This window comes from Aythya ferina, assembly GCF_964211825.1.
Source record: "Aythya ferina genome assembly, chromosome: 8".
NCBI lineage: Eukaryota > Metazoa > Chordata > Aves > Anseriformes > Anatidae > Aythya > Aythya ferina.
The window spans coordinates 10352653-10375970 of NC_140304.1; the positions used below are offsets into that span (position 1 = coordinate 10352653).

At 42.6% G+C, this 23318-nt stretch overlaps 1 protein-coding gene across 3 annotated transcripts in view; it reads right to left on the minus strand.

Annotated features, from left to right (window-relative positions):
• TEDC1 (tubulin epsilon and delta complex 1) overlaps positions 1-23318 on the minus strand; it is a 76133-nt gene that overhangs the window by 26850 nt on the left and 25965 nt on the right. For 2 of the 3 annotated variants that reach the window (XM_084527707.1, XM_084527706.1), the window contains exons 6-7: positions 4853-4939; positions 255-467 (exon numbers count right to left, since the gene is read on the minus strand). In XM_084527707.1, the coding sequence (XP_084383833.1) occupies positions 255-467; positions 4853-4939 (300 nt within the window). The remainder of the gene's footprint in view (positions 1-254; positions 468-4852; positions 4940-23318) is intronic. The other variant, XM_084527708.1, reaches the window with a different exon arrangement.

Here is a 23318-nt window from a genome sequence, read left to right on the forward strand (position 1 = left end):
ATGCCATCCCTTCCAAATGCAAGAACGCTTACTTTGTTTCAGCACGCTGCCTCTCTGGGACGGATGCCTACTTTGTGTTTGAAAGAGCACCTGGCATGCTGTGGGCATAAACAGACAACTTACTGTAGATCTGCAGCAAGGCTGACACAGAGCAGCAACAGGGAGGCTGCCCTGGGATGGGCTGCAGCAAGAGAGCTGATAAAAACAGGATCTGAAAAGTCATTAACGATCACAAATACCACCTGAAACCTTACCTTCTCCTCCCATGCCGACCTTCGGTGAGTTACAAGCTCGTGTAGCTGGTCGCGGAGAGCCATCAGATCTCTGGATAATTTGTTGATTTGCCCAGTCAGGCTGTCAGCCCAGGGGCAACACGAGGTCACCTTTGGCAGGCTGCTTTTCTCTATGTGAGCATCCTGTGGCTTGCACATATTTCCCTCTTCAGCCATATTATCTAACACAGTTTCCTAAAGGAAAAACAATAAAAGTTACTTTTCAGCAGGAGCTAAAATGCTTCCCCCCCCCCCCCCCTTCCCAGTAATCCACAGCTAGGAATTTACTGCTGCCATCTCAGGATATGGTTGCTCCACAATTTCACAGCTATTTTAAGAGAACCTCCTTAGTTCAATCTAATGTACTTGTAAGTTAACAGAAAACTTATGTTGCTAACCCAGCTTATTTTAGAAAGCACTGCATGCTGTGAGCTACTCTCCACTGCTATTACTAAGGCATGAAGTAACACTTCGGGAACAGAGATCATCAATACTGCAGTAGTTCCAGATACACCCTTTCCTCTCAAACTCTGACGTTGGATGCATTTCTGTAAGAAAGCAATGATCAGGACAGAGGGAAGTGCTCACACTGCTCAGGACAGTGCCACTGGCTACGTGGCACAGTAAGCTGCAGCACCCACAGGCCCACCAGTGTCCGTGTACAGCTCCAAGCCAAGGAACCCCAAGAGATCTCTGCTCCAGGCTGTCTTCAGAAATGGCAACCCTTATTTGAAATACTCAGAAAAAAATTATTAAGTTCAGAGTCCTTGAAATACATGCACCTGCACAATGTAGCACACAAATTATAATGCAGTCCTCAAGCCATGACGGGATAACTAAAGGACCAAGCCTCATCACTCAGAATTAAACACTTATTTCCATTTTGTTACCAAGACAACATCAAGTAGGAGAGGTCATAATCTCTTTTAAGGACATTATTAGCATTCAAAATTATCTTTCAAAAGTGGAGAAGTGACCTAAAAACAGTAAGAGGAAATTCAGCAGTTGAGCAGCATGGTCAACATGCGAGCAAGGGAAAAACAAATGCATAATTACTGACTCAGCAGCAACACTGCTGAAAGAGATGTCAAAAATCATACAGAAGTCACTAACGTAATTCTGATAAAGCCAAGTACCATTTCAGAGAGTATAATCATGAACCTTTGTGATAGAAGAGCTGACCGCAATACTGATGTACAGGTGACATGCCTGGAGTTAAACACAGACAAATGGGACAGAAAAACCCACGTGGGAGCAGCAACCACCACCCAAATTTGAAGGAATGGCCCACAAAGAAACGTTATGAAAACCAACTTTTAGCCTACAAACTAACAGTCTTCTCTGTATATAACATTGTTGTAAAGAGGATGGGACTTTTCTCTGCAGGCAGATTCAAAACTTTGGCTTAATCCATAGCCAGGGGGTTTGGGGCTGATATGAGAAAACTCTGCAATACAGCTAAGAATGGCAAAAGACACCCTGCAAAACCTCCTTTCTAAGAGAGCATCAGCACTGCAAATTGTCCCCAGCTGGACTGGAGGAGCAGCCTGTGATAACATGTCTGGACACTGACAGCCTTAACAAAGTGCACAGCAATAACACTAAACTTTTTTTCCTCCTCTCTTTAATTTGAAATTCATTTAATGACAGAATTTTAAAGTAAAACTACTGCAGTCGCTCCAGTTGCTGTAGTGAAGCCATACTCTGCCCTAAAACAACTGTTTTGTCTTGTTTTAAATGTTACATTTAAGAGCCACCATACTCGCCCTTTTAAGTCAGGGTGCTGTGCCACAGCCCATCAGTGGAAGCAGCAGCTGAAGGCTCCCCACACAAAGTCACGGGGTGGTAATGAAGTCCCTTGCTGCCTTCATGGAGTCTGTTTCATCTCCTTCTGCCTGACTCTTTGCATCCAGTGGAGGACACGCGACTGCACAGAAGAGAACGGATAGCAGAACAGCAAAAAATATGAAGAAAGAAAACGCAGAAAACAGGGGAAAGCTGGAGGGAAGGTCATCAGGACAGCAATGGAGAGCAGAGCCATACCCTAATTCAGGGACAAGCTAAGCATGATGCAGAGCCACACATCCCCAAGTGCATTCAAAGTCGTCTTTTTTACACACATTTACACCAGAAAACAGCAAACTGAAATATAATTGAAGCTTTCAGAAAATTTCATTAATGGGGACTGATCATGAATTCTTGGTGGCTGAAATTATTTATGATCTCCCGAGGCTGACTGCAGTGCATTAACTTAAAAGCAAATTGGTCCACTTCCTAAAATGAGGAGGTAAGGAAGGGGCTGTGCTTTCAAGCAGCAGGAACCTTCATGATCTCATACTTCATGCTGAGCATAGCAGCAGGTACACTTGAGGTTAAAAACGAAAACCCAGTCCTCCCTTTTCTATTTTACCTCTAATTTTCTTGAGTTCTCCATTTCTGCTCCGCATCTGAAGTTAAAACCCTTATGTTCCCCAAAAAAGAATTAAAATCTTTCTTTTCTGGTATGTAAAAAACTGGTTCTATCTGTTTTGGTAACAACTAAAAGCAACTAATTTCAGAGTTTAAAGTTAGTGAGAAAATATCATTAACAGCAGGCTTCAGATAACTGGCTATCATCTATATTTAGCAGTAATGTCTGGTTTATCAAATCCGAAAAGTTGTGGTGTTTCTTTTTTTAAATAATAATGTTTATTTCATCTGACAACCCAGAACTAAGACAGTATGGAAGAAAAATTCTCTTGACAGCTTGCTGCACTTGTTTAAAAAAAGAGAACCAAGCATGAAAAGATGTGGAGATACTAAATAGTTGTTTTCCTACAGAACCGTGCAACTTTAGCTGCTGAATCAGGCAAAGATAAGTCTGAGAGACATACCAATTTCAGAGCAATAGCTGGTAGATCCCTATTAAGGCTTGGGAGCCAAGCCAGGCATTAAGCCAGGCACTTTCCATTTGCAAATACTGAAGGATGCATTAATAGTTTGTGGGCAGATCTTTCCGAACTCATTTGAAATTACCAATTCCCTACCACATGCCAGAGTTCATCCACACCCAGGCAGAGAGAGGCTGGGTTTCCCCAAATTGTAAAGGCACAGAAAAGTCAAGGCACAGGGTAAAGGGAATGGAAACACTCTTCCTAAAAATAACTGCAAATAAGCTTGTAATTTCATGTCCAGTGAATGCTTTATATAAAGATAGAGTAAGGAATGTGACCAATGCATCTAAATTCAGACATCCTCATACAGGGAAGGCTGCAGAGCAGACAATGCCCATCAGTAGGAAAAGGTTCAGTCATCAGAGTAAGGAAGCTGTATCAGGAACCTGCTACACACCTTCCCCACAGCCACCAGGAAGACCTGGCAATAATTCTGCAAGAATCATCTCCTCCATCAGACCAGCAATATAATGTACGGATAAAATGGAAAGAGAAAATTACTGTATCCTCAAAGAGCGTCTCATTCCCATACATCATATGGGGAACACAACCATCACCAACAAAAAACACACCTTAGCCATCCAGCCTGTTGAATGTTTTGTTCAACCTAAACTTCAACTCTTACTTAATAGATGTGCTGGTCAGGTTTTCTGCAAGTATTTATTTAGGACTTAACTCAAGCAGCTGAGTTACCAACAACTGCAGTACTTCCCACACCGTTCAACATGTCAGAGGCAAAGATTTTGGTGAGTACACTGAAATGCCATAGTGCTTGCACCTACTGTTTGACTGCATGTCTTTGGGGACAGGTTTATTCTAGTGCTGATGCTTTCCCAACAGCTATAAGATGGTAGATGAGTAAGTCAAAAACCATCACGTAACTAACGGCAGTTCGATTGGCTCTACACTGGAAGAATTCTTCAAGACAGGTCAGATAACGTTACACTCCTCTGCCTGGCTTTTAGTGTAGAACAACGCATGTGGGCAATTAATAGTCAGCTCACTGATTCTCAGGATTTTGTAAACTCATACCACTAATGCAGTGCTCTAAAGAATTATTTTCAGCAACCGTAAATGGCCAAAAGTTGTAGAGAGAAGTGAGATGGATGCTACCGTTTACACTCACTTGAGAAATCGTAAGATGCACAGAGAAAGGCTTATTGATTTTCTTATGATCATTCAACACAGTTCAAGGGGAAATTGGCAATTTCAACATACTATTTGGCTGGGAAAAAATGAAGTTGTTTTCAATATCAGTTGCTTGCAAATTTAGTTGTTCTGAAGTCTGCAATAAAGCTTAGAGTCCCTCTTCTGAAAACCCATTTAATTTTAATAAAATGTACGAATGCTGTGTTTAAAAACATTAAAGAGATGAAGATCAAGCATTTTCATCTGTATTAACTTTCTGAAATTTTGCTACTCTGCCCTATATTTTCTCAGCTTAGCTGGGTGATTCTTTCTGAAGAAAACTGCGGGATGAAGGACTAAGAAACCATTCCTTACTTTACCAAGGCCTTTTTTCCTTTTTCTCAACTGCTGCTGAACAGTTGTTTTGCAGCGTTTTTGTTAAAAGGAGCCTTTGGAAGTGGTCAGCTCTTTGTTAGATTTGAGAAAGCTGCACCCTTTAAAATTCATTTGAGTCATTACCATCCACTGCCAATAAACCGGTTCCAGTTGCTTCCACTCCAGAAAGGCTTCTAGTTGCATGGTTTCCAGCTCCAGAAGTTGTACCAGCTAGAGGAAGAGAGACAAAGGAAAGAAAATCAGGTAACATTACTCACTTCTGAGTTAAATGAAATGGGCACTTGGTCTGAAGTACAACAAGAGAACTCCATGAGAAGTGTCAGTGGTACATGATACATGTTTTTTTATAGGACTACTGTAAAACCAGCTGCACAGACATGATTGAAAACCTGAAGACACCTCCCACAACATAACCAATTTATTCCTCATTCCAAATGTACAAATGTCATCAGCTTCTACACAAGTGAATGTGAATTTCCATATTATTTTGAAGTATTAAGGAGTCAGAATTCTGATATATTAACACCTAGACGCATGCCCATTTTAAAATCCTCCCTGAATCTCCCATAATCAAATCTCATGGGTTGGAAGGGACCTCAAGAGGTCATTGGGTCCAAACACCCTACCAAAGCAAGATGCCCAAGTAGGCGTCCAGACAGGCCTTGAACCTCTCCAGAGAAGGAGACTCCACCAGCTCCCTGAGCAGCTTGTCCCAGTGCTCCATCACCCTCACCGTGAAGAAGTTCTTTCACATGTTGGTGCGGAACTTCTTGTGATCCATTTTTTGACCATTGCCCCTTGTCCTGTCCCCACAAACCACTGAAAAGAGGTTGGCCAAATCCCACTGTCTCCCACACTTAGGATATTTGTAAACATAGATCTCCTCATACTCAATAGTAACAACCCCAGCTGCGGTATACTGCTCCAGGACAGCTCCTTTCCATCTGCTCCCATACCTGGGGAAAACTCAGAACTACAGTATCTCCATTCCTCCCTACCTCCTCCCCCAAAAGCTTTCATCCCACATTCTCACCACTCAAACTGAGTGGACCTCTGGTGCTCTGAAACAGAGGAACTCCGTCTAAAAATGTTATGTTTTATAAAACCAAATTGTCTGATTTGCTGCATGAGGAACTCCTCCGTTTACCTGACAGTACTTGAAGAAGTGAGAGATTAATGTTCTACCTACACAGTTACACATTTTTTGTAATTATATGAACAGCATGCATGTATGCACACACGTATATAGAAAAAGAGACATTCCAAGACTATTTATATATCAGTAATGCCCAAATTTTTGGAAGGAATGACAGGTGACAACCTAGGAATAAAACAGAGCTTACCAGCTTCAACAGTTTCAGTAGTGGCCATATACACAAACATTTTTAACACTGATCTGACACCAGCAGCAACTTTTTAAGAAACACACCAACAGTAACCAGCCTTGAAAAGGAGGATCAGTATGAGATCAGAAAAGCTACACCTGCCTTATGCAGACAGCTGACTTCTGCCAGCTTTCTTGGGGTTAGTTATTTACTACATACCATATAACTGAAGTAATTGCAAAGCATGAGTTTGCTTTGCAACTTTATTCTGCATATATAGCTTGGAGATAGAGAAATCAGAGAAGGGAATGCACTTGCAAAAGTAACTGCTGGAAATTACGAGCAGTTTCCTCTAAAACACTGCTGGATCCAAAATACAATTATTACACATTTGTTCACACAGCTGACACTTGGCATTACACTTACTGACTCTGCTAGTTTCAAGCTCAGCTGTTACACGAAAGGTGGAAGAATGGGTTTCTGTCTCATTTTTCCTACTCTTAGGTGTATCTGCAGCACAAATGGCTTACCTTATAGGATGTGACGCTGGCAATAAACCCAGATAAAGACCTGATTAATTATTCAAGCTACAGCTAGCGTTACTTGATTTTAAAGTAGCTTTGTAACGTGGTCATGAGCTGTATGTGACTGCAGTCCAAGCATGTGTTGTGACAGCTAAAGAGGACTGAAGACTAGAAAGAGGAATTTTTCACTTTAAGCCTTTTAAAAAAGGGAAACACTTAGGAAAAAATCCATGCACCACTTGCTTTCCCACCACAGCTGAAAGAATATGGTTCTGTAAATGACCTGCTGGAGCTAACTGACCTTAACAGCAATCAGAGCTTCCTGAGCAGTCTCCTAAGCTAAGGACTTTCAGGATTTTTGTTTGTTTTTTCTAAACTGTGCCACTAGTCATGCAATACCCAACCAGCTCACTGGAAAGCAGCCATCTGGCTCACTTACCTATCGCATCCTCACCTTTCACTAAGATGCTACCATCTCAGAAATATCAGGCCAACAACCCTGTGCTCAGTTGTTGCAGCCATAAATCAGTAACGGGATGACTAAGCTGCTGATTTTAGTGGGGACGGTTTTCAACTTAGCTGGAAAGCTCTGTGACAGCGTTAGGCAGCCTGCAATACCCAACTTTTTAGTTTCTGCCCCAGGACTGGATGGCACTGCTCCTAGATGGCATATCCCATATTCCATGCCATTCCTTTTTCAGGTCTTGCAAGACCCTGATGCTACTGCAGCGCAGAGAATAAAGCATAACACAATAAAAAACAACGCTGCGCAAATATCCTTGAAATACCTTAGCAAAAAACATAAAAGTGAGTGAGTGTTTGAGGTGGAGAGGGACGTCAGACTGCATATCTGCATGCCATTAATTTGGCACAAGGACAGTCCCTGCGTGACCCAGGCATGACTGGCTTTCACCCGCACTTGGCAAACAAACAGCTATCTGCCAGCCAGCTTCTTTCCCCCAAGCCTCATCCTTTACTCAAAGCTTCTAATGAGCATTTTTTGTTCTTTAACTAAACCATGCATTTCACAAATTTGAGGTCAATGGCACACGTTTTCTTAGTACCAATAACAGCTCACACAGACGCATCGACAAGCAGTTCCACTCCTACTGCTCTGTAAACACCTCAAAATGCAAGACAAATTCACAAACTGCAGCTAAAGCTGTCTCATTTTCACTGACCTAAGGACCCAGTTGTTATCATCCCTCTTAATGAAATTTCAAGACGAACAGCTTCAGAAGACCACTGATTTTGTCTCACGAACAAAGTGAAGCAGTAAGTCAAAAATGTGCCTCACACAATTATCTAAATGATGCTTAGGGGTAGCGTATGAAAATTGTCTCCCTCCACACAATTAAGTCAAAAGCAATTTCCTTCTTTTTTTTTTTTTTTTTTTGTGGATGAAGTCACAGCTCTAAAATACTTACACTGAGAGAAAAGGTAATGGCAAATTCAAATTGCAAATCTCTGTGGAGAAGTGACTCCATAATGAACACAGAGAAAATGCTCTGCAGTAACAACTCCTCTAAACCATTGTAACGAATCCATCACTGGTGCGAACGACTTGCAAGCAACAGCTTTTCTGCAGAGGCTAAACTGTGCTTAACTGAGATGTTTTGGAGCACTCTGCCAGGAAAGCGCAGAGCCATACAGATGAAAGCGAGCTGTGTACAGAAGATGCCAGCATCCCCTGACATGCAGGTGGGAGCTCCAGAGACAAACCCTCAGCATCCAACGTTTGGGAAACTGAGCTGCAAGAGACAGAGGTAACGGTATCCTCCAGGTGGTTCTGGATACTCAGCAATAGGCCAAAAATCCTCTTCGGTAACCACATAACCTAACTTGCACCGAAGTCATTATTTACACATATCTGAAATTATTTTTTCTGTTGAGACATTAATCTTTTTCGTATTATTTACGAGCATATTGCTGAATTCATTGATGCCTGCAGACTGTTACAGAAATCAATATTTAATAATTTGCAGCATAACGCACCCTGTTCATAGGCTAATTTCCAGAGAGCTCCCCGCAACAAACATTTCATCTCCCATGCCCACAGACCATAATTCAACTATCACACCAACTGCAAGAAGTATTTTTAATCAAAAATTGCTTTGTCTAAATACTCAGAAAGCCATCCCATTGTTAGCCACACATACAAAACAAGCTCTCAACAATAAATCATGTTTCTTGGCTCAGAGACACCAGACTGCTGATTCATCACCTATTCACGCGTGACTGTAGACAGACAACTTGCACTGGGCTCCAGCTCACTGCAAACCTCACTCCAAATGCCAACATCTCTCAAGGATGACTCAGGGCTCAAGACAGAGCTGGAATATGCCAGGTTTTGGAAGCTCGGTATGAAAGCTTATATGGGGAAGGTATCAAAAGATTGTTTCGTGCTTCTGTTTAAAATGGAAATGGTTTTATTCAACTTGAATTTTGGAAAGCTGAATACTATTTCTGAATAACTAGGAACTGTGAGAGAAAAGAAGTTCCTTACCAAGACAAGAAAAGGGTAAATGCTCTTGGTAAAGACAGATGCACCTAACCAAACACCAGATGAAAAAAAAAAAAAAAAAATACAGCCCAGTTTCATTGCCTATGCTACCCATACAAAACTCCCTTGCCAGAAACAAGCAAACCTAGACAAATCAGAGCCCCTCAGCAGGCTGTTAGATGGATAACATTTTGTTTAGGACAGCACGTACCCCCTGTATCGCACATTAGCAGGGCAAATTTTTGGGACCCCTCCACCAAAATGCAGAGAAAATCTTGATATCATACCCAGCGCTGGCTGGGACGAAAATCAGCACTGTAGGTGGACACACTCAGTGCTACAAGATTCAGTTCCACATTGTGATTTCTCCAGAAGCAAAGCTGGTTGAAACATTCCATACATCCCTTGAAGGCTGAAGCTAAAATAAATAGACCTGAAAACTAGCAAGTCACGCTGCAGTACTGTGAAGTACGAGGAGCTGAGGAGCAAAAACCTACAGCCCAATAGGCAGCCTCTAGCCACAAGGCAAATAAAGATCTGTTCAAGTCATTTCACAGGCAGAGAAATACTGTTGAGGGTTGAGAAAGAGGAGGAGAAACACTGCAACACAACTATCACAAGGCACATGGATCAGAAAGGCTCCTGGATGGCAAAGGTGGATGAGCACTTCTCCCACTGCCAGCTGTGGACCCCGTAAGGGACCTTGACCAAAACCCTAATAGGATAGGGAAAGGTTCCCTGTGGCTGCAGGAGCAGGTATTTATCATCACCGCTTCAGAATTGTAATGGCAGATTTTCTTTTTCCCCTCTGGTGCAAGGGAAGATCCAATTTGGATCTTCTGAAAATAAAAATACGTAAAATCTAAAATAGAGCAGCTTTGGATGGAGAGCATAATTCCAGATGCTAGGAAACGTGCAAAACCTCCAAAAACCTGACATAAGAGACCTAACTTTTCCACTCAGCAGCACCGGTTTTATACCACCACGGCTTGAACTTCAATTGAGTTATCTCAGTTTTACATTGCTGAGAGCAGGGAATCAAACCACTAGTTAGAAACTTAAGTGACAACGATCATCATTATAAAACATAATTGCTATTTGTGGACGGATTTAGAAAACATCTGTTTAAAATGAAACTGAAAGAAAATGGGATTTAGAGCAAACAAAATGAGGCATTTGGCACATAAAAAATTGCACATTTCAGATTGCTAGGCAATGAACTAGGAGGTACGAGCAGTGCCGCTCACTTGCAGGGGAGCAGGTCAATGAATGGACCACTTTGCATTTCTCCCCGAGGATATGGCACGTATTAAACACCTGGCAAAAAGATCAGGAAAAAAAGACTGAAGTGCAAGTTTTATACTTTAACAGCCAAGATCAAGATGAGCGAGAATAGAAGCACACGTTTTCTTCCCCAAAGGTATTTTTGATTTGGGGCATGTAACTTTGCATACCTGAGGAGCCAAGTTTCCAGGCAGTACTAAGTCCCTTCCAAGATCAGTTGAAGCACATTCAGTGGTACCCAAAAATCACAATTTACTTTAAGAAATGTCAGCCAGAGGATTTCAAAGGACAACATCAAATTATATCACAGTACTGCCTGACAGCTGTTCATATTGTGCTGCTATCCAGTACCCCCACATAGCTGGTATCAAAGAAAGACCATTACTCATCTGATTTTATTCAGACTGTTTCTGTACACAGAAGAAAGCATTATCCACATTCAGCTTTTTCTTTTTTTCTTCCCCCTGTATACTTGCCCATTTTACTGTATTTTTAACAGACCACAAAAACGCACGCAGAAATAGAAACGAGTCATTTCTAAACCACTTTTTAAACTCATTTAAATTCAATAAATTCAGAACTGAATGCCACATTTCTGAACAATTCTGATATCCCCGTTTCCCTATTATGTTCCCGCACTGGATGTTACCACCCCGTGCAGAAGAGCACGTCCCTTTTGCGCGTGTGGTAGCTGTCAGTGCTATCGTCAACAGGGGAATTTAGCCTTTTGGTTTCACCCTCCCCCCCTTTATTAGCCCATCTATCTTTGCCACCAGTTTATTATGCCTATCTACCGTGTCCTTCCTTAAGATCCTTATCCTGCGTTTGGCAGCGAATAGACAAAAACGCTATCCTTGCATAAAGCTGAAAAAATGGCTTTTTAAAACCAGCTTGCACTGCCAAACACCTACTAAGCCGAGATTGGCATTTTTCCCTCCCCTCAAGCTTTCGTGATTTCTCTTCAAAATAAAGGACCGTGTAGCACAAGTTGCGTACTGATGTCTCACCCTCCTGCTGGGGCTTCTCCATAGGAGTTCACCTGTTCTCATAGGGTACCACTGCCGGTCCTGAAGGAGCTCAGAGGCCAGACTCCTTGGTGGTCCTGAACCTTGGTCTGAAGAGCAGTGACAACCAGGGCTCCCCCAGTTCTGCTTCAAGGGACAGCTCATCAAGGACAGCGCTTACCATCCTCCGTGTCCGGGTCTGCAGCCCACAGCAGCCAAAACCCAAGCTCTCAGCACTAACCAATGTAAATGTTAAACAAAATGCAACTCTCACCCAAGAACAGGGAAAGAAACTTGAAGGATGGCCTTCACCACTGGAGACCCAGAATTAGGGCAGCACGTTCGTGTTACTTAAACAACAAAAAGTTAGTTGATATGCAGATTAGCATAAGCATATCCAGCTGGATATGAATACAGTTTCTCCCAGCCTAGCTCTTTGACAAGCCATCACAGCCTACCATGCGGGCAGGTATTTTCACACATCTTAATATATGCATTATTGACTAGAGAAACTACTTATTTGAAGTCCACTAGTCTCCCTTACATCAATTGATTTCTCTTCATCTTAACTTAAAGGACTGTGTTAAGAGAAGCGACAAATATGTTTTAAAAGACCCACAACTCTGAAAACACTTGCAAAGCATGAGTAGCAGCTGGTTTTACAGCTCTATTTCCTTGGTTAAAAACAAGATACCTGCCAGTAGAACTAAGTTAAGCCAACATAATGGGCCAACTGAACATAAAGTCTAATTTTAAAAGGCTATTGAAAAAAAATCTTTACCAGTCTCCTCTTAATCTGAGTTGCATTCTCACCTCAAAAAAAAAAAAAAAAAATCAGTTCATCTCTCCAGTAACAACTCAGCTGTGAGCAAAGTCACTGGAATACATGAGTTTAACTGTGGTTTGCTTCTTTAATTAGCATTAGCCTGGAGAACACAATAGCCCTACTTTGCTTGACTTTCCAGGTGGGTTACGTGTTGTTTTGAGGCAGTGGAAGCCTAGGCTGAACTAGAGGAAAACAAAGCAGGCGTTTTGCATTGAGGTACCAGGGGAGGGTACCCAACATAGCTGGCAGACTGGCCTGAATGCATCCATTTGGTCCAAGAGGGGCAACCTATACCGAGAAAATGGGGCTTTATCAGACATCCCCAGAGTCCTAAGCATGGCCTTGAGGTTGAATTCTTCTGCACGGGGGACTGGAAGTGCTGCACCAGGCAGTGCTGAGTGTCCACGATAACAGAGGTCCCAGCTAAAGAGCAGAAGACCATCATAGCTCGGTGGCATTTCAGGGTCAGCCTTCATTAACAGCCATACGTTGGCACAAGAGGAAAGTGACAAGCCTGGAGTCCCTTTTCTGTTAGAAGCTAATAACAGGTTTCTTTTCTAGATGAAAACAGCAGCAGCAATGACTCCACAAGCATATTATAAAAACGCTCTGCACTCTAGTGGCTACTGTTAGCTTCGAGGCACAATTGAAGAGATGGGTTATGAGTTTTACAGCTCCTCACCTTACGATTTTGTTTCCTGAGATTTAATTTGTTCCTTCAGGGCCCAGTACCTCAGTTAAGATCCTCTGGGCTGGACCAATGAGACCCTTTCAGAAGCCATCACCAAAGAATGGCAGCAAGTAAGCAACTCTGAATCCAAAGTCTCTTACCAAGGAAGGTTAAGAGATACCACGATGAAGTAGACAGCATATTTTTGCTGTTAATGTGGAGACAAGACACACCTTTAACACGGATGTCCCTGAATAGCAGCTCCTCCTGACCCAGCGGCAGGTGGGAATTTCAGCCAGCAGCTTACACTTCCATCAAGAAAGCATTACCCAGCACCAGCTGATGACAAAGCACCTCAACCTTGTCTCTCCAATTTATTAATTCCAGCTGCATTGTCTCAGGTAAAATTATATCTTACAGTATGTCGCTGTCACAGCATTCAAATTCTGTTAAGTGTGGCATAAAACAAGCAAAAGCACAAAAGCCACAATAAAACTAGTTGTCATCAGATCAGTTCTTCTGCCTGGCAATCACAGCAATGTGTCTCTATCAGTCAATCCACACGGTGCAATTCCTACCTCAGAGCAGTACGTATCTACAGTGTTTCAGAGATACCTTCACTTCTTACGGCTCAGGAGAGTAAGATATTGCTGCTACACAGCCCAACAATTTATGGAGTCCGTGATGAACCACTGCATCGTTTTTCAAGGCCCAAGAACTCTACGGGCTTGGTCAATAAAATATACCAAGTAATAATTCATCCAAAAAAATGGTGATGGCAACTCCAGAACTGCAGCTCTATTAACTTTTTTTTTTTTTTGTATGGATAAGTTTAGCTGAAGGCAATATTAGTGACAAATTGCAGCCTGGGGAAATTTTCAGATCAAGGTAATAATGCCATGAGGTAGAATGATTTGCTTTAGTGTTGCTATATAATGCTGCCAGTTCCTCCAACGGGACACTAATTGCAGCCAGAGGCCACCTTGCTTAAAAAAATATCTAAAGAAATATTTTAGCACTAAAACTGTCTGGAGTAATAAAAAAAAATAAAGCATCCTTCCCAAGAAGGGGCACTGGGAAAGTGAAGCCAGGTGCAGAGTTCAACAACTGAATGATTCAGAGCTGAGGGTAAGAAGCAAACGAACTGCTTGTCAGCTGCCAAGTAGAACCATGTAGATGGGAAGGGACCTCAGGAGGTCTCTAACCCAACATCCTACTGGAAACACAGTGCTCAAGGCTCTGCCAGCAAGTTCTGAACATCTCCAACAACGGAGATGTCTCCCTTTCTCCAGGATCTGCCCCCAGAGTTTGACCATCCTCACAGCATTTTTTTCCCCTCCATGCAGCCAGAACATCTCCTGTTCCCACTCGTGCCTGCTGCCCCTTCTGTCCCAGTGCACCTTTGGGAAGGGCTGATCCAAAGCTGCTAATTAAGCACTCAGCTCCTCCCAGCTTGACCTCTGCAAGTATTTTTTCCACTCCCAGCCCTTACCGAGCTTGCTGAGGCTCCCCTCATCCCGTTTCTCCAGCCTATCTCAGTCCTTCTGCGTGGCAGCCCTGCCCTCCAGCACATTGAATATGCCCAAAATGCTATTTATTGCCTGCAAACCTGCCCAATTTTCCACCCGTTATCATCCACTTACCCAGCCCATCTCTAACCGACTTGGCTATACAGATACAGGGATTTTCCCTTAGCGATACCCAAACACAGGCACATTCTCTGCCCCTACCTGCCTTTTTCAAAGCTCTTTAATTACGTGTCTCTGCCTCCTGCTGGGATGGGACACTCCAAGCTGCTTTGAAAGGGAGGCACCAGCAGGATCTGAGGGGACTGAGGAGGTGGAAGTGCCTGTCCCAGAGCAGGCAGGACTGAACCGGCAGGAACAGCAGGCATCAGATGGGCAGGAAACCACTGACACTGCAGACAGTTGCAGGAAAGGAGGAACACAGAGGGGATTGTTTTGATCATCCTTGTTCTTTGAGATTTAAAGCAGAGGTTTTGCTCCCACAGAGGTTTCCTTCTTTCTGCAGCATGAGGAAGAGTCACTCCATATACTTCTAGCCTCTCTGCCCTCCCTAAATTAACTCTCCCATGGCTACACAGTCATCCTGTCTCCTGTCACCAGCCTCAAACCTCCACCCAGACTTCTAGCTCCTTCCTGACTCACAGATATTCCCTGCTGTCTTCCAGACAGGAGCTGGGGGCCAAGTTCCCACTGCTTCAGGAGGGGGCAAAACCTCCAGCAGCAAAGCAAGAGGGACAGCCAGGGAGGTAGGAGAGGAAATCCTCACCCAGGACATCGGCTCTGTGCTCTGCCCCAACAGGAGAGCACACAAAGCATCCAAAGGCAAGCTCATGCATACTCAACTGTGCGTTTTTTTTTTTTCCCCAAAAATTTATCCCTTCTAAAATTGACTCAATTTTGCCTTAGAAAGATCAATGTATGTTATCTGACATTAATTGATTGTTCTTGCTATTATGATGCCCAGCCAGCCAGAGCCTTTCACTTTCTTAAAAAGGACCAGGAACCCAGCTACAAGTAGGCACTGCATAAAAGCAGCTTTGAAGCCTTCTGACCTCTAATCCTTCCTGATTTTAGATGTACGACAAGGGCTGCATCTGCTCTGCCTCATTTTTGCAAATGAATCTGATCTGCCGTTTCCAACAGGGTTTAGTAACTACTATGACAAGCCACGTTTTATGTGATAAATGTCAGCAAATGAACTGAAAATTAATCGTCTGTGGAATTTCGGGAGGAAAATGACACAGCAACCTCCCCCCCTCCTTCCATAGAGTGAGTCATTAAAATAAGGCAGAAATAAAATTCTTTGTTCTTTCCATGCAGCACAAGGTGGGCAGCACATGCTGTCACTGACAGCCTCTTTGCTCTCTTGGCACTTACTCTTTCCTTACAGCGAAATGAGAGAAGGAAAAAACGTTATCTGAATCGCCGAGTGTTCTTGATTTTATTTTTAAATTGTTTTCTCAGTAGCCACTCTCCTACTCTGTAGGAAATACATGACAACAACCAAGTCATCCCATTTGTAAAACACCATCCACTGCTGCTCCAGTAATTGTAAGGCAGGGCTTGCATGTACATAGCTGGAAGAAATAAAATACAACAGCTTTTTCCAATTTCTACAACCTCCAATGTACCAAACCTCGAGCCAACTGAGCTGTCTCTGAGAAAAGCAACAATAAATAATAAGTACTGTAGATTTTAAAGGTGATCTAGGCAGTCCCAGTGCTGAACATCCTCACACAGAAGGAAAACGTGCGTTTCCTAGCACACAGAGCTCATCCTCCCTGCAGGCCCTGAAGCTCTGCACATCCCCATGTGCCAGACTTCACAGAGCACAGCCCCGCAGCAGGCACTCTGCTCCTGTCATCACACCACCAAAAGACCAAACTAGAGATATGCAGCAAATAAATCTTTCAACCACCGTAATCCGTGGTGGTTTAAAGCCAGTTCCTGCTTTATCCTTCAGCTTAACTGCATCAGGACACCAACAGGAGAGCAGCACCCTGCTCTGCCAGCCCATTGGCATCACTGACGCACTCCAGAAGGCTCCTGACCCAGCTCATTGCACAGCACCACAGAGGCTGTATTTCGTTTGAGTCTGCAGGTGATGCTCATATTCTTTCTTATTTGAAAAACCACCATCAAAATTCCCATGCTTCAGATCATTCGGCTCCATTGAGATTTCCTGTGTGAGCCTCCAGGCCTGCTGCGTTTAGGTGCTGGAGCTGGGCTATGTAATTCAGCACGTTGTAAACTCTGCTCTCCTCTGCAATATTAACGTGTCAGCCCCCATGTTAGTTCTCAGCAATCTGACAACCATGCATACAAAACGTCTGAGGTGGCTGGAACAACAACACAAAACATTAAGTAATTTAACATGGAGGAGAAAAAAACAACATTGGCTTTGACTGGCAGTGTTGTTCAGAGTGCAGGGTAGTAAGTCTTACACTTTTAATGCACAGTGCACTAAGATAACTGCTAGGGCTGGAAACTGAAGCGTTCAAAGTCAAAAGCTGTCAGAATTCAAGCTACCTGAATAACATTAATTTGACCCTCCCATGGCTGTAAGGCCTAGCATTATGTGACCAAAATATTTCCCTTCATCACCTGTCTCACTGAGGTCACAGAACAGCTGGCTGCTTTTCCTTTCTTTAAATTGCATATTATTCTGCCTGTTCTTCAGAGGAAAACCATGGACTTATTTGCCATACATCACTGGAATCCCATTCTGAAGGCAGAATTTCTTATCTTCCGCATAAACAAGTTATCTTTCCTAATGACCCATGTGAGATGAGAGGTAAGCATTATTGTCGTTTTACAAATGGAAAATGAAAGCAAAGAGATGAAAGTAAAACGGTTCTTTTTCTTTTGGATACCTTAACGGAGACTTCTGAGACCTGATTTCCAGAGAATTTAAAAATTATTATAAAGCACTTCACAGATACATCTGCCTAACTCAATTCAACAGCTTGCAGAGATGCTTTAGGTAGTGTTGATCGAGTTAGCTCCCGAGCCAACGCAACCATGGTGTGGGGCCTCTGCTGATCAGCTCCAGTGATAAATCGAGGCGGCTGGCTCAGGATGCATTAACACCACTGACTCCAGGATCCACTCTAATACTTCAGTAGAGCTGTGTGCTGTGAAAACCATTTTGGGTTAAATCTGACATTTCTAAACGATGATGCCAGCACTGCCAAAAGTCTTGAAGGGCTCTAAAGCAGAGGGCCTACTAAGTTCAGAAGCAGCTACTCAACATTTCTACAAATCGGATCCCTGAGTATCAAAGTGGGCACATGAAAGCCATGAAGCATCCATCAGTGGCACACCATGGAAAGTCTAGCTTAAGTAACTTGCCTAGTGGAACTTCAGAGGCACAGAAGTACTGTGATCTTCGGGACAAAGCTCCACTGGCTTGGCCACAAAGGCTTCCTTCCTCTGGCAAGGATTCTCCTACTCTTACCACTGCTTCATCTTCAGCAACCGCTTTCTTCACTGCAGTTATAACTTGGAAACAAGACACTCTGCTCTAAAAATGATAAAATAGTTCTGGGATAAGACACCATAAAAATTACAACTGAAGAAACACTACTCATTACACTGCATCATCTTCTCTTCCTCCAAGTTGGACTATTAATATATATTTGTCTTTAAATATGTTTTTGAAAATTCCCCCTGCAGCACCAGAGATATCCATTGATTATCTGCAGGATCACAGTCTCTAGAGATAGGGGATACACTCAGACTCCTGCGTGAACAGACTGTCTAGCAACTGCAGCAGGTTGTGCACTGCAGCACTGGTTGCCCACTCAACCACTGCATGAGGGGGATGAAATATCTGCCTGCAGGCATGGAATTTCTCCGAATCCTGCCAGGTGCCAGACACGTAACTCAGGTCTCTACAGACTCACCTTTGCCATTCACACCTCTCTGCCCTTACTCTCCCCTCTCTGGTCCTCACTTTCTCATCCATATTCAATACCTCCTGCCATAGCATCTCTTTGGTGCCTCACCTGGGTCTTTTTTCACCCAGATAACCTGAATTCATTATCAGAACAACCATCTCCAAGGCCCTACATAACACAGGTGGTCCAGGGGCATCTCTTCCAGCTTCCGTCTGACTTCACTGCAAGAGAGCCAGAGCCAAGCAGCTCTGTCCATCCTGCTTTCATTCCTCCTCCTGTTCAGAGCCTGCAGCTGGGACTCCTGACACAGTCCATGTTCCTCAATGTTGGAATGGTTTAGTAAAAGCAAGCTAAAGACAGGAAGAGAGGAAAAACTGAGGAAAATATTTAGAAGGGCAAAGCACTTGCTATTTTTATTCAAAGCACTGTGGTGAGTGTAATTATGCAGATTCCAAACACTTGTCATAATTGACCTTTTCAAAACACGTATGTCCATGCGTCTAACATACAATTCATTGGTGAACCCTGAAATGTTGTTGTAAAGGTCATCAGTTCTAGATCTTCTTCTCGTTACATCACTAAAGAAATTAAGATGCACCTAGCAGCAATCACCAATGAAAACAAACTTGCTTAAAAAACAGGTAAAATTTTTGAAGCATTGGTTTAATAAAATAATTCTACCTTGAAAAAGTTCAGTAAATGGAAAATAAAAAAATACACTTGCTACAGAATGCATCAACTTATTTGTTCTGAAAATACAATTCAGCAATGCCAAGGTTTAAAGGTTCTGGTCACCTGAAGCCCTGTAAGCAGATTTAGCAAATGGTCAGAAGCCACCAACAATTCAAACTGAGTTTATTCTGGCAGTGTGTGGAGTAACTCTAAATCTCATTGTGTGCAGATCCTCTGGGGCTTGGCTGTCTCTTCCGCCCTATTGCTCCAAGAATTGTGTCACGGACCTCTCTGTTCCTCTGGGGAAGGTTGTTCTCCACCTTTCTGATCTCATTCACAGAAACACAGCTTCTCCCCGCACTGAAAATATGCTCATGCCGCAGTCTTTCTACAAAGAGCTCACACAGAGCCTGGCATAGCATTTAATAAGATTAATCTCCATGAAGATTGTCACAGAGAGATTTCAGAATATGCACAGAAAACACAAACAGACGACAAATGCACAAATACTCACAAGCCACTATGCAATTACTCTTGAAGTTTGTCGTATTTTCTGTGCAGAGTCAACCTGTGAAATTTCAAGTATATTTTTTTCCTTTCAAGAAACTGAAACACAATAGGTGAAGGTATCCTGAATTAGAACAGTAGTTAGAACATATACAATATGAACCCTGTTCCAGGACAGGATGACAGTATGGCTCTTACCAAGGGACTGAAACAATGAACATTTAAGAAAAAAAAAGAGCTGAGGGACAGATCAGGAGGAGCATAACAGAAGACGAATCTACAACAATTTATGCCAATGAAGACAACTTGTCTTTGAAGCTCAAGGTCATTTTTTCCCCAAAAAGAACAGACCTTTTTTTCTGGAATTTGCATGCAGTACAAGCCTTCACCTCCTGAATTAATCTTCTACACAGCAAAACCACGAACTGTAGCACAAATACTACTTTCTCCATTGGTATCTACGCTCTTTCAGAGAGATGTGTTGGTTCAAACACTTCTTTTACAACAGTTAGAAGGACATCATAAAATACGAGATGGTCCCATAGCAGGCTCTTTGAAATTCAAATAAGGCTACATATCCTTCAGCCCTACCACACAAGGCCATAACGGGGCTGATTACAGCAAGCACACTACACGCACTACACGCTAGCAGAGGTCTGTGTCAAATCAGCGATGGGACACAGTGTCAAGCTTCGCAGCAGGGTTTTAACTGCTTATTCTCACCTAGCGCCTGCCTGAAGCGCCTGTCAGCACCAAGAATATTTCATAAGGTCCCAAACGACCAACTATAAGGACACCAAATTTAGCCCGGCACACAGCAGCTGGAGTCATCCCGCCACCATTATTCCATTTTCATCCAGGACAGTCAGCAACTTAGGATCCATTTCTGGAGATCGTGTAATACTGGAGTAATTGTTCAATAACCAGCCGAATGACTTGCATTAGAGAACTTTTACTGCTCAGCCTTTACATACATTCCAGGAGGTGGTGCTGTTACTCGGATAGAAATGGACTAACAACTTGCACACATCATGTTTGTGCACTGAGAACACTGGACGATCATACCATTTCACATGCCTATGCAGACAAAATACTCCAGCAGATCAGGAAGATTTTATGCCAAGAAGTGCAGGAGCCCACAGGAGCATGCACATGATGCAAACTGAACACTTAATTCTGTGCAAAGCAACTTCTTAAATGCATTCAACATTTTTAAAAATTCAAAGCCTATCAAGCCCTAATATTCCCAGTCCACGTCTACTTGTTCTGAAAGGCACAGGAGCTCTTTAAGGTTTGAATTCATGAACAGCAATAAGTTATTCCTCACAGAGACTAAACCTGTTGTGTCGCCCATCTGTATCAGCCAGCTGGGACAGATGTTTTTAACAGAACCCGCCCAAGAGATTTAGTACCTACAATCAACTCACCTTACAACTTGATTATTTACCCTCTGAATGTCCTGATAAGAAATTATGGAGTCCCATCTGACTGAAGGAAGCAATATACATGGCGTTCGTTGACATCTTCTACTCACACGTGAACAACCCAGAAAGCAGACTCATGCTACGCCAACACCATCCTATCCCAGCCCACCCAATCTCTGCTGCCAGGAGAGCTAAAGCTCACCTGAATTTTTTATGGGTGTGGAATTGACCGTGCATAATGTACACAAAACCAGACAGGCTATTTGTTTGGTGTTATTTACTTCCTACCAAGGACCTTAGATCCTCAGGCCAAAGAAACTCCCCTTAAAACAGGTTAATAATCAGCAAGTATAAACATTTTCCATCAAATTTTGAAGCAAAATTATTAGCTATTCACACCCCAGTTCTTTGGCTTTCTCTGCACATCAATTTGGCAGACAGCTGCATTATTTATTTGCTGACACACACAGTAAATCGATCTACTGGCATTTAAAGGTGTCATCTTTACTCATTACTATTTCAATGACCTCTCCAACACTGCCAACATTGCACCAATGACCTGAGTTCTGACTACAGTTTTTAATCTTTGCTAATCACAAAACCAGCAAAACTGAATTCCATGCATAAAGCGATATAAGAAAGAGAAGGAACCAAAGGAATAGGCTGATTTGCTTCACAGTTCATTGATTGCTAGACACGTTCACAGTTTGATGAGAAAGTTAATTTAATGACTCTGAAGGGCAACATACATTTTTCAAACTCAAAGTACAACATCAGAGCTGGTGACACTGCAGTGCTGAATCAACTAGGTGGGCTTCATACACAAGGAGGGGATTATATCACATTGGGATCACAAGTCTGAAAAACTACATAATCTGTCCCACGTCACAGCCACTCCCTACAGCATCTTGGGAAAGACACACACGTAGAGGACAAGAACTAACAGGAGCATGCACACATCCCTGGAAATGGGACACCGGTTGAAATAACATCATCTCCCATGCACCAACATCTCTGGGCGGCACAGGAATCAAACAAGGCAGTGACCAATGACTCAAAACTGCACACGCAGATAACCACAGCCAAGTCAAATTGCAGGAGAAGTTGGAATTTTGATCGTGCCTCACTAGGGACAAACATAATTAAAACTATTACACTGGGAACGCTTCCAGCTCTATGAACCTGACGAAGACGTTTATGATGATAAAAGACTAATAACATCCAGTAAAATCCCTGTACATAAAAACATATCAAAAGAGTTTTATTGTCAGAAATTCAAGGGAAGAACATTTGAACGAGTTAAAGTGAATGTGCAACTGCTATAGAAGAGGGGTGGCACAACTTTTCCGTTTCATAAACTGAAGTTCAGCTTCATAGCTCTGTATTCTAGCACGCTTCCCCTGTCAGAACAAACATCTCTTGTTTTATTGCAGGTCAGAACATCTTATATCAGGATATTATAGATGAAAATGAACCCTTGGCTTCAATAAAACCAGTCCAACGTCCTTTCTGTGGTGGCTGATTTTTGACACTTCGATCTGTCTATGCATTTCTCTCTTTGAGAGGTGCCTAACGTGAGAAGGAATGTACAACACCATCCACCATTAAGGGGTGCATTACAGTAAGAAATGTATATGCTTGCTCTCTCTATTGATACATGCAGCAGGTTATTATGTGAGGTGACATTAACTGAAATGTCATATTACTCAAAGAGGAAAAAATTACTTCACAGTTTTTAGAAAAAACATTTGGCAGAGTGCTGCCATCTGCACCAATATCTGAAACCAAGCTATTCAAATATGCATAATTCACTTAATCTTATGAAGATATTTGAAAATTAGGCTTTTCACTATGTTTTCCAAAGGAGCAGCACTTTGCATACTGAGTACTATATCCATCTGGAAAACTGGCACTTGCAATAGCCTTGCCTTTTCAAGCCCGCAACACCTTGTTATATCGGGCTCTTCATACACACCAAGCATCTGACTTCTGGAAGCTGCTCTTTGGGAAATAAGGATAAGGGAGACAAAAGCTACTCAAAGGGTGACAGTTAAAATGTTAAGTCTCTTGAAAATATGTATACTGAAGCGTAGTGAGGACAGCCCACAACTTTTCCTTTCATTTTAGAATCAGGCAAAAAGGAATGTTCTAGAGGAACCCCTTTTCTTAAATAAGTTAGAAAGCTTCAAGAAGTCACAAATTTCACTTTTGACTATGCTGAGAAACAATTTCAATTTTGGACCAGTCCAAGCAGTAAGTGACATAGGAAAAGAACTTCTAATACACATGCACTAGAGCTGGAACTTGTCTGGGACCACACCTGCTAGAGCAGCAGACTCTGGAGATGGAAACTGGCCACCCACAGCTCATTTGAAGAAAACATCTCCTGTCCTGCTTCTGTCCATCTCACTGATCAACCATTTTG